This window comes from Mixophyes fleayi, chromosome 10 (genome assembly GCF_038048845.1).
Source record: "Mixophyes fleayi isolate aMixFle1 chromosome 10, aMixFle1.hap1, whole genome shotgun sequence".
Classification (NCBI taxonomy): Eukaryota; Metazoa; Chordata; class Amphibia; order Anura; family Limnodynastidae; genus Mixophyes; species Mixophyes fleayi.
In genome coordinates this window covers 40,486,260-40,498,400 of record NC_134411.1, presented here as the reverse complement: position 1 = coordinate 40,498,400, position 12,141 = coordinate 40,486,260, and the positions used below count along the sequence as shown (strand labels likewise).

Here is a 12,141-nt window from a genome sequence, read left to right as displayed (position 1 = left end):
ACAGATAAGGCCATGGTCGAGAATTGAACTCATGACCCCAGTGCTGTGAGGCAGAAGCGATAACCACTGAGCCACCGTGCTGCCTTCATTCGTTTCCAGTTAGGACCATACATTCCCTGTACCACCGCAAGCATCAAACTGTACAACAGTGACACCTACAGGCTCTAAAATGTCCTACACAGGAAACAACAAATATGCACCATAGATAACATAAGACACGTTACTGATTAACACATTAAAAAAAATTTTTTTTATATATATATATAATCAAACCAAATCAATTTTTTCAATTTTCTCTTGTTTGTAAATGATATTGAATCCTGTTTTATATCCATCCTCTAATCCCAGACTCAGTTCAGCTGTGATTTCTATACCCATCCCCCCTATATAGCATCTTATGCCCCATGTGAGTACTACCCATGTATAGAATAACAACACTAGTGTGATCGCCCCACTCAATATAGAATCTCAGCCACGGTATGAATTCACCTAAGTAAAATCACAGCCCCAATGAAACTCCCCACCCGTATATAGAGACTCGTCTGATATGAATCCTGCTCTAATATAGAATCTTAACCAAGCAGGGATCCTTGTCCCCAATATAGAATATTACACCCCCATGTAGAATATCCTCCCCAGTGTGAATATTACACCCATATGTAGAATATCCTCCCCAGCGTGAATATTACACCCCCCATGTAGAATATCCTCCCCAGTGTGAATATTACACCCCCATGTAGAATATCCTCCCCAGTGTGAATATTACACCCCCCATGTAGAATATCCTCCCCAGTGTGAATATTACACCCCCCATGTAGAATATCCTCCCCAGCGTGAATATTACACCCCCCCATGTAGAATATCCTCCCCAGTGTGAATATTACACCCCCCATGTAGAATATCCTCCCCAGCGTGAATATTACACCCCCCATGTAGAATATCCTCCCCAGCGTGAATATTATACCCCCATGTAGAATATCCTCCCCAGTGTGAATATTACTCTTCCATATACTGCTCTCTGTGGTTTTCTCGCTGCATTTCGTGCTGTTCTGCCTGGAAGACTTTTTCTGCCACTTCTTTGTAATGATTCTGTACCCTGCTCCTCTGTGCAGCCTAGGATGAGAGGAGACACCAATTACTGGAAGAATGATCTCCACAATGAGTCAGCTCAACATCCGCACAGAACAACAACATACAGGGATGGCGGAGAAGGTGCAGACATGAGACAGAGGAGAGAGGACACAATCTAGAGGGAGACAGATGAGTGGGACATGATGGCAGCTTGTAGCGCCTAGAGGGAGTAGTATCAGGTGGGCGTAGGACATGTCAAAGTGAACGGTTGTGGGAGAGTAATGTAACATGGGGTAGGGTGCGGTCTTAGGGGGATGGGGGAGGCGCATGAGGGAGCATGTGGTGACGAGGTCAGAGAATTATAAAGGAGCGGCCATGGAGGGATAGGCAGAGGGGCGATGTGGAACGGTGAGAGAGGAGGATCCGTCTCGCTGCTGCATTCTGGACAGATTGGAGCAGGGAGAGAGAGGCCGTATTCTGACAATGTTTGAGATGAGGGACTGGATGTGTGGAGAGAAGCTGAGGGCCGATTCATGGATGACACCAACCCTCAGGAACATGGAACACAAATCCTCAGTTCCCTATTAGTTTCTCTTTTGGGTCTGATATAAGATAATATTTATGAATTTCATTCTTTAGTCCCCAAAAGTGTCTCCAAAACCTTATAATACTGAACCCTCCCCAGCCCCCACCATTCCTGCTGCACTTACCACACGATTTATCTCTTTCTGCTCATTGGATGCACACTTCTCAAATTCCTTCTGGTCGATCTTCTCTCGGACTTTCCTCAGGTGATCCAGCCTGCGCTGCTCTCTCTTCTTGTCCTCGGTGGCTACGGTCTGGCGGTGTTCACTGCGCTCCTCACACGCTGCCATCTTGGCCTCCAGAGAGGCGGTATTCCTCATCTCCTGGTCCTTGAGCTTCAGCTCCTCGTTCTGGAGACGTTGCTGGTTCTTCCTCCTAGGGGCAGACACGTCTTAGTGTTATACTCTGGAGGGATGATTGTAGAGCACACAGTGCGTTCATGTATTGCATTCTCATGAGGTATTTTGGTGACATCACAGGAGATTGCAGCTTGACATCACAGCCGCCTAGACCTGGCTTATAGCACGGCCTATAGAGCAGGACTGAGTATTCTCTTGCCCTCAACTTGCCTAAAATCATCTCTACGTGACATAAACTTCAGGTGTGTTTTACACTTCCTGATGCTGCTGTCATTTGTATGTACTTAAGGAACAGACCACGCCCACTTGTGTCACATAACTTGCTTGGATGTCCTATGGTAGAATACAGGAGAACAACAGGCCCTAGACATACAGCTGCCTACATGGGCTACAGGTGTGTGCGGTGCCTCTGACATATATTGGATCCCTAGTACAGCTTTGTGTAATACACATAAATGTCAGTGTTGTTCCTTTGTCTCACCACAATGTTGTCGGTCGTCCCTACTGGTCAATATGCCATTTATATAGGATCTATTGTGTACTACCAACGTGTATACTAATTCCCAATCATGTTCAATAGTATATTTGTAACAATAACAGTTTACTAATTAAAATGAAGTTGATTATTAATAATTAAAATGAATAATGAGTTGCAAAAGTTTCGGCTGAAAAACATCTACATTTCCCGCTCTCCCTTTCTCTTATCTTTCCTTCTCCCTCTCTCTCTTTCTTGCTCTTCCTAATTCTTTCTGTGTCTCTCCATCTTTCTCCCCTCTGCTCCTCTTGCTTTCTCACGTTCTCTCATTCTCTTCCTCTCACTTTCTATCTCTTGCTCTCTCTCTCCCTCTCTGTCTTTTTCACTTCCTCTTCTATCACTCTTTTTCCCTCTGTTTATCTCTTCTCCCACTCTATCTCCCACCACTGTACCTTTGGTGAGAGGATTGAAACATTAATCACTATATTTATATTTGAGAGAACAGGTTGACTCCTAGTTGGGAGGCGACAGAAAGATTTAGTAGTGAGACCCTACACTGCAGCTCTGTCTTGGCAGCTCTATCCTGGCAGCTTGTCCATATGGCTCTGTCCCTGCAGCTCTATCCTGGCAGCCTGTCCCTGTGGCTCTGTCCTGGCAGCCTGTCCCTGCGGCTCTGTCCTGGCAGCCTGTCCCTGCGGCTCTGTCCTTGTGGCTTGTCCCTGCGGTTCTGTCCTGGCGGCTTGTCCCTGCGGCTCTGTCCCTCTGACAATGTCCCTGCAGCTCTGTCCTGGCGGCTTGTCCCTGCAGCTCTGTCCCTCTGACAATGTCCCTGCGGCTCTGTCCCTCTGACAATGTCCCTGCGGCTCTGTCCTGGTGGCTTGTCCCTGCAGTTCTGTCCTGGCGGCTTGTCCCTGCGGCTCTGTCCCTCTGACAATGTCCCTGCAGCTCTGTCCTGGCGGCTTGTCCCTGCAGTTCTGTACTGGCGGCTTGTCCCTGCGGCTCTGTCCCTCTGACAATGTCCCTGCAGCTCTGTCCTGGCGGCTTGTCCCTGCAGTTCTGTACTGGCGGCTTGTCCCTGCGTCTCTGTCCCTCTGACAATGTCCCTGCGGCTCTGTCCCTCTGACAATGTCCCTGCGGCTCTGTCCTGGTGGCTTGTCCCTGCAGTTCTGTACTGGCGGCTTGTCCCTGCGGCTCTGTCCCTCTGACAATGTCCCTGCGGCTCTGTCCTGGTGGCTTGTCCCTGCAGTTCTGTCCTGGCAGCTTGTCCCTCTGACAATGTCTCTGCAGCTCTGTCCTGGGGGCTTGTCCCTCTGGCAGTGTCTCTGCGGCTCTGTCCTGGCAGCTTGTCCCTCTGGCAGTGTCCCTGCGGCTCTGTCCTGGCAGCTTGTCCCTCTGGGTATGTCCCTGCGGATCCATCACAGTACCTGTGAGCCTCTTGGCTGTCACTATACTTCAATCCGGCATCTTCTTCCCTCTTTTTTTCCCATTCATTATGTTTAATTTTCTTCTGTCGCTTCTCCAGAGTCTTCTTGCGGCGCAGTTTTTCCAATTCTGAATCCCTGAAAGCTTCGGCCGCAGGAGCAGATTGTTGCTAGAAAAGATATATTTTAATGGTAACATTGTTACTGATGTGGAAACACGTGAAGATGTGTAAATGTGTCTGTGGACTGAGGATCTGAAGGAATATGGCTGCTTCATAGTGCTGATAGTTTAATGTGGAGAAGGTTTTGTCCTTAAAAAGATATCGGCAATGTCATTTGATCTAGTGGAATATTCATATAAAGCTTTGTCTGTGATTTTATATCTAAAAGTTGCTGACATTGATGAATACGTTCCCTTATCTATATAGTTATTTCCAACATCCCCTAATATATACTGTATGGGAAAACTTTAGGTAGTCATTGTTTCTATGCACGCTCTGCCTCCGTTCTTTAACACTAATGAAGAAACCAGGATGATCTTCCCATTTTTATTGGGCAAACCAAAAAAATTTCGTCAGGTGGCAGCAATAAAGGAGACTGCGGAGAAACCCTATAGACTAAAATGACGGATAATAGGACATAGGACAATAGAATGCAGGCCGGTAGATAACGGAGGATAATAGCCTTTAAGGGTTTAAACAATGACAAACATCTTGAAGTGGACCTGTCACACACAGTGGGGGCAGCCATTTTTCCCAGTGATGTCACTGGTTCCTAGTGACTGGATAGGCTGTACTCTCAGTGATGTCACTGACTCCTAGTGACTGGATAGGCTGCATTCTCAGTGATGTCACTGGTTCCTAGTGACTGGATAGGCTGCACTCAGTGATGTCACTGGTTCCTAGTGACTGGATAGGCTGCACTCTCAGTGATGTCACTGGTTCCTAGTATATAGTTACTGTACTTGTCTGGAATATTGCTTTACCCCACAAAATGGCAGCCACCATAATTTGAAGACAACTCGTACACTATTTACTTACTTTCTGGGAGGGGTTAAAATCTGTATGAGCCAGAACATCTTTCATGCTTAGGTGCCTAGCTGGCGAATTTGATATTGTTTCAAACAGAGGACTCTGATTGGATGATCCAGCGACATCAGACAGTGCGTCTCTCGATTCCAACGTGGATGTTTTATTCTTAGATTTAATAATTCCTGTAACAGACAGAATTTTTTCTCCAAATCATTTGTCATGGTATAAAGGACACATTCACTACACGGATTGGTGTTTGCTGAATCCTTGCTGGGGCAGAATTTAATATTCTTGTCATCTAACAGAGACACGTAGTCAGTTCTAAGGTCTTTAGATTGTAAGCTTTTAAGGGCGAGGCCCTCATTACCTTTCCTATCAGTCTGTATTAGCCTGTGGTGTCTGTACTACATATGTTGTCACTTTATAAATACTGGATAATTATCCCTTTAGTAACTGCTAATATTATATAGAACTGTTCTACTATATAGAATAGTGCCTTATAGAGCTCTCCACATACCTGGCTTCCGATAGGACGGCTCTGGCTGGGTCCGTTTCCAGTACTTCCACTCGGGACGGTCACTTACGTCCAGTCTCGGCTTATCCCATAGGCTGGAATCCGTGTTCACACCGCTGTCCACCATGGTGCTTTGCGTGGTCTTTGACAGCCACGTCTCAGTATCACTCTCATCGTCCTGAGACTCTTCATCTTCAGTCTCCGATGATGATGAGACACAGTCTTCTCGCCCTTTCCTGACTAAATACAGTTTCCCATCATCGTCTGGGTCCGTTTTACCCTGGACGTAGACACTGGTCCTTGGGGAAAGAGGCCACCAGTCCTGGCACTTGGGGTCGTAGCAGCAGGTACACGACGAGTGGACCGGGAAGCAGCAACAGGAGCAGTGGCGGTGGGTGGGAAGCGGATGGACCGTGCAATGGTTCCAGCGGTGGTTGTGGAAGTGGTCGGCTGAGCACATCGGTGCGGGCACGGCGGTACAGCGGTCGGTGACGACATAGGTCATGGTGCTCGGCTCACGCTCCCGGTGATACTGGCGGCTGCTGATGGGATGGTGCAGCCTGTCTACGATCCTCCGGTGAACGGATGGGGAGATCCACACAGCCACCATCAGGGGGACCTTGGCTTTTTTCCCATTCCAAAAACTAACTGTCAGCTCCTCGTCCTCAGTAGCTGAATAAAATAAATAATTAGATTATGAATGTTAATATAGACACAGCAATATATCACAGGAAAGTAATTGGTTAATGTTAGGGAATAGTGCGCACAGGGACTTTCATAAGTATCACAAAATTAGTTTAGTGATCAGTAACATTGTTTTTAATCACAGAAGTACTCTGTGTATAAGAAAATATCTGTGCCTATACAACACTGCAGTGTATGAAGGCGATATAGATGAAAATGAGCAGTACCGCGTAGAGGATCTCTGGTCTCCAGGCCCGAAATAACAGTTCCTGGCCCATATCTGGTCATCTCTGGCTCCCAGGGGGTTAACACCTTGTCTCCGGGCGTTATACTGCGTCTCCGCGCTTCGTCATACTGGATAATATCACCAGCACCCGTCTTCTGCAGCGTGGCCGCGTACTGCTCGTCCTCCGAACACGGCTTATTAAACTCGATGAGAAACACCCCCGGGGTCTCCTGGTGTGGACATAAATATCTTCAGATTAGGAGCAGTGTGCAAGGGAAGAGGATTGAGCAGGAACGCAGTAAATGTAATAAAGTGTTTGCAGGAACGGAGACCCCTGAAAATAGCAAATGTGCAGGATGCAAACCAGTGATGGGAAACTTAATACACTGTAGGGGCCGTAGGCGGCGCTCTCTGACCTTCACAAGGGGCACACATTACCTGTAGTCTCAGTAATAAAACAAAACAATATATTTAATCAAAGAAAGAGACATCGATCTGTAATAACATATCAGATATTTTACACAAGTGTTACATGGTATACTCTGCAGAGCACATCACTATGAATCTAGGGGAGCAACAGTCTGCAGAGAAGTTATAAAAATAAGCCTAACATAATTTGGACAAAAAGTAAAGTGTCGGATCATCCGGTCTATGTAATGACAACAATGAGTCTGCTCTAATTTAAGACATATTCCCTCAAGGGTTTCCACCTTCACATAGTTTTACTTTATTAACATTTACATACCCACCTGAAACTTTAACTAATTGCATTTCATTGTCTTTCTTCTGTATGTTTCAGCCATGCATTTATATCATCAGGCAGAGCTGTTCTTTTCTGCTCTCTGTATTCATTTAATTGTATTCAGAGGGCTGCTCTGTGTCGTGTCCCAGAGTAATGACTGATCGTGCGAACACATGGCAGCACAACATGACTTTAGTTTGGCCACAAATGTGTGTTATTAAATTTCTCAATGAACTTGTCACAACGTGTGTGTGCCACAATTCTCACTCTGGGCCTGTTACAAAAAGTAAGTGCCCCCATCCGATCTTTGGCGGTTTTAAAAATACCACAATAAACCGCACTTTAATACATCACCCCCATGATCACCCATTGCTCCTTATAACAACTGTCATATGGGCAATAGTAGATTTTTACTCCCCCTCATTTTGAATGAGGACATCATACTTGCGTTGGTGATGTCATAGTCGTACCTCTTGTCTCATCACACCCAGGTAGTAGAATTGATCGGGGTCTCTCCGTGCCAGCACTGTTTCACGTTTAATGATTGGGGTCAGACATGGAAATGTTGGTGATAAATCCACCTTTTTACACGTCACGCTAGTGTAACACGGGTGGTGACCAGTCCATGAGCATCTGTATAGAAAAGAGAATCAATATTCACTATTTCCACTGCGCAACAATTACCCCACAAGCAGATCTGTCACTACCCACATGCGCTGGGATTTCTTACAAATCATTAACCTCAAAATTACACCGATATCCAATAATCTGAACTGAATTGATCCCATCACTATCAGACTTGATAGTTAATGTGGTCAGACGGTGACGGATATTGATCTGTTTATGGGGTCATCCACTGGACAGTGAGGTCTCTGTGGGCCAAATAACCGGATCTCTTAGAGTCTGTACAAACTACATCCAATGCCCTGCACACGGCAGTGTGCGGCCAGCTTAAGGATTTTGGTTGTTGTGTTATCAGATTCAGTGCACTTGAATATGTTAATTAAGTTATCAGTATGTTGTACTACAAGGCTTGGCAAACCGTGGCTCTCCTGTTTTTGAGGAACTACAAGTCCAAGCATGCCATACCAGGCTGACAGTATAAACAACACAGTGCTCTGCATTTAAGAGAGAGACTATCCTGGCAGCAAAGGCTTAGGTTGTAGAACTTGTTGAGGTCTGTATAATATACAGTATTTGTTTATAAACATAAGTAATGTCAGTATATTTATAAACTCCTGTAAATAACATCTGTATAAACTATGAGCTCTGATGTCATCACTTATAATCGTCAGGTCCTTACGGCATCACTGCAGTTAGGAAAACTTGTATTTTAAAGAATAAAGCACCGCCTACTGTAAACGATGACAGATATTTAAAGTCACCTAGATTACAGTACATTACACTACATTATCCCATATATCACTTTCTCAGGCATACATAGATAGATTACACAGATCTATGGTACATACCGGGCGGAGTGGTGGGTGACACATGGGTGGGCTGTAGCGGAACATCCACATAAGGGCTCAGGACGTGGAATCAGACAGGAGTGTGTAGTGAGAGGAGATGTCACGCTGCAATACTTGTGTTCCAGACACAGCGACCGCATACAGTGATCCATCCTGCGTTCCAATGCTGTCCAAGAGAGATGGCCCCAGAAATATGATACATTAATATGAGTATCCCACTGCTAACACCAAGAACCAGTACAATAAAACCACAATCGATGTCCTGTAAAACCCAGGGAAATGCTTCAGCGTTGGTCTTTTATGAAAGTGAAAGTGGGCTTATTTGTACGTGTAGTGTGTTCAAAGGTGGGCGCCCAAATTCCCATAATATGGCGGAATCATCCTCTCAAAATCCATCACTTCAAAGCCGCGCCTCCTACCACGGCAGGATCACCCTCCCTTTGCATCAATACTTATATTTCCTTCCTCATATACTACTCTGTTGTTCCTTATTACAACTTAAAAAAATCGGGACTGTTTTTATTATATATGGAACTCTCTGAATGTCTTTATTTTATTGTTAGATATACAAAATGACATTTCCGGTATAAAAAGTCGTCTCATTGTAAAGATTAAATCACTCTGGAATTCAGAGCCCTCCCCAGCACTCCTAAAGCTGCAATTATCTTGCAGATCACACGATAGACAAACGTTTGGTCAGTTATTGCATTAGTGTTTACAGTCCCTCCACCATGTTTTATTGTATCAAAGCACATCGCATCTGTTGATTTGGTTTTAAAAACTTCCCAAAAATCACAATCAACGATGGAACCAGTGTACCCAGCCTAAGAGTCACATCAGGAGGAAAATGCCCCCCCATCATCATCAGCAACTATTTATATAGCGCCATTAATTCATCTGTACTGTACAGAGACCTCACTCATATCAGTCCCTGTCCCCCCCAACCCACTAATCAGCTGAAGAAAGTAATTTTCTCAATCCATTCAATAGTCTTATCCCACAAAACCAAATCCCATTTATTTCACAAGTCGTTCCATTCAAGAGCAAATTCTGTACTCGACAGAGAATCGCCCAGATTCTCCAATCAGAAGATGGTAAATTTTACACCCCAGTAGATGCCGCCATTTTACCCCACAAGTCCTTGAGGTGACCAGAAGAATGTATTTATGCCAGAACCGGTGTGTGAGGTCACAAAGTAGCATTTACACTTCTCAAAATAACCCTTTCTGTGTTTTAACAAAATAAAATATTTAGACAACTAAAAACTATCAATAAACACAGTTACATTATGTTTGAGATCATTTAAAATATTTATTTTGCTGCCTTTTTATTCATTAATTAGAAATAATTACAAAAACATAAAGGATAGAAACGTAAACAACCAAAGTAATTACAACTTAAAAAAAAAAAAGTAATTAATCTACTTACTTAAAATCTTAATTTTAACAATATTTCACTTTCATTTACTTTTTGATCCATACTGCTTTCAAATTAATTTCTTTATTTTCTGCCAATATGGTCCCTTATATTGTGAATATATGTGTTGGAAACTAAAATTGTCTGAATTCTAAAATCTACAATAATACAGTAATAGAATTTTAAATGATTAAATGTTATTTTTAAGGTAAAAGATTAAATGTTACTTTGAATACTTTACATTAGTTTTTAGGATATAATTCCGACATACAGGATAAATAATAATCTCACTGTAAACTATGTAACGCAAATAAGATGAACGCTATAGACATTTTAGTTGATCACAAGAGACAGTTTAAATGTAGCGAGTCAGATAATAAAAGTTACAAATGCAAACTCTGTAGTCCATTAATATGATACAGATATAATGATTTTGTTGTCTGTGTGACCCCCATTCCTAGTCCCAGAGCCCACAGAACCAGATCTCTTACCGGTGTCCTCAGTCCTGTGATGAAGTTTGAGTGTCTCAGTGTCTGTTACTATGTATCACGTTTCCTGGTTACTGTGTTGGTTACTATAGGAGCAGTGAGGAATGAGAGAAGATGAAAGTATCACTCCCAGCTACTAACAAGGGGCTACAGTTACCTTCTATATTGTGTTAGTTCCTGAACTGATAATGTGCAGATTATTAGTTTATAATACACAAAAGATGTCTGTATAAATAGTGAGTTCTGCTGCCATAACTTCAATAGGAATATTTAGCTCTATCTACCCCCTGACAGATACATAGTGATATGTTCTGCAGATTATATTACTGACCTCTCTAGAGATCTGCAGAACATTGCTCTGTCCTATCTACCCCCTGACAGATGCATAGTGCTATATTCTGCAGATTATTCCATTACTGACCTCACTAGAGATCTGCAGAACATTGCTCTGTACCATCTACCCCCTGACAGATACATAGTGATATATTCTGCAGATTATTACATTACTGACCTCTGTAGAGATCTGCAGAACATTGCTCTGTTCCATCTACCCCGACAGATAGTGATATATTCTGCAGATTATTACATTACTGACCTCTCTAGAGATCTGCAGAACATTGCTCCCTTCCATCTACCCCCACAGATAGTGATATATTCTGCAGATTATTACATTACTTACCTCTCTAGAGATCTGCAGAACATTGCTCTGCTCCATCTAACCCCTGACAGATACATAGTAATCCCAGAAATTTATAGAGACTAGCAGAGATGAACTACAAGCAGCACAGGAACAGGAAGCCTTTATATCACAGGTATCCAATAGCAGCAGCCTAAAGGAATGATTGACAGCTGTGTCTCAGATGCAATGATTGAACAAACTAAACAGCTGATTTCAACCTGGCTGCACCTAGTGATGACACTACCTGAAGACCAAGGACACAATCTGAAGCCACATTACTGATGTGACTGAGACACAGCCCAGCGTCTCAGCCGGATCCTGGTGCCATAGGAAGCATCCGATGTTGGAGACAGTAATGCAGCTATACGTATATTTACTGCCCGGATAGGAGACGTAGCCCAGTGTTTCTATCAGATCCTAACACACAGTTACATGTGACAGGGGCAGTGACATGATGTGAGGAGGGGAATAGAGGCAGCAGGAAGTCTGAGAGTTATATAGTGGAAGGAGCAGGGTCCCCCAGCAGCACAGAGTAGTGATGTGAGGCTCCTTGTATAACATGTTCCTCTATATGATGCAATGTGCATACATACAACTATTGTTTTTTAATTGGTAAATCATAGAGATCAACTAATATATAATGGAAATTCCAAATATGTATTAATAGATGTTTCAGCTGTCCTGCTGATTACTCCGGTTATGTCAGATATATTATAATCAGTAGACTATTATGGAACAGCTCCCACTAATTTTCAGAAAATGTTACAATATGTCTGTGCTTATAACAAACAATGAGATATGGGAGTACTCCCGTTTTATTCCATTATGATGTCCAGACTGTGTCATGTTGGTTCATTTCTGGCTCCTCTGATGTTCGTCATCCGAACTGCACATTATGTTGTCCTAGAAGTTCAATCTACAGAACCATTCTTGTCCTCTCAGTATAGTGCTATTCATGGTTAAATACATTAATTTCTG

General features: G+C 43.5%; 1 protein-coding gene and 1 long non-coding RNA gene across 2 annotated transcripts; both read right to left on the bottom strand.

Annotated features, from left to right (window-relative positions):
* Positions 1-277: 277 nt before the first annotated feature.
* C10H11orf16 (chromosome 10 C11orf16 homolog) lies at positions 278-8,416 on the bottom strand. Its single transcript, XM_075187425.1, has 8 exons — positions 8,412-8,416; positions 7,579-7,741; positions 6,368-6,596; positions 5,460-6,128; positions 4,952-5,124; positions 3,915-4,081; positions 1,782-2,031; positions 278-1,113 (listed from the first exon to the last, which is right to left on the bottom strand). Exons 1-8 carry the CDS (start codon positions 8,414-8,416, stop codon positions 997-999), a joined length of 1,773 nt encoding a protein of 590 aa, XP_075043526.1. The 3' UTR covers positions 278-996.
* Positions 8,417-8,587: 171 nt separating this feature from the next.
* On the bottom strand, positions 8,588-11,242 carry LOC142103453 (uncharacterized). Its single transcript, XR_012679358.1, has 3 exons — positions 11,164-11,242; positions 10,488-10,570; positions 8,588-8,746 (listed from the first exon to the last, which is right to left on the bottom strand). It is a non-coding gene; the product is annotated as an uncharacterized LOC142103453 (long non-coding RNA).
* Between the last annotated feature and the right edge of the window lie 899 nt (positions 11,243-12,141).

Coding starts and splice junctions, on each gene's coding strand:
- C10H11orf16 (XM_075187425.1), bottom strand. Junction 5,125..5,459: donor GCCGTCCTATCGGAAGCCAG/GTATGTGGAGAG, acceptor TGTCTGTTACAG/GAATTATTAAATCTAAGAAT. Junction 4,082..4,951: donor ATTTTAACCCCTCCCAGAAA/GTAAGTAAATAG, acceptor TATCTTTTCTAG/CAACAATCTGCTCCTGCGGC.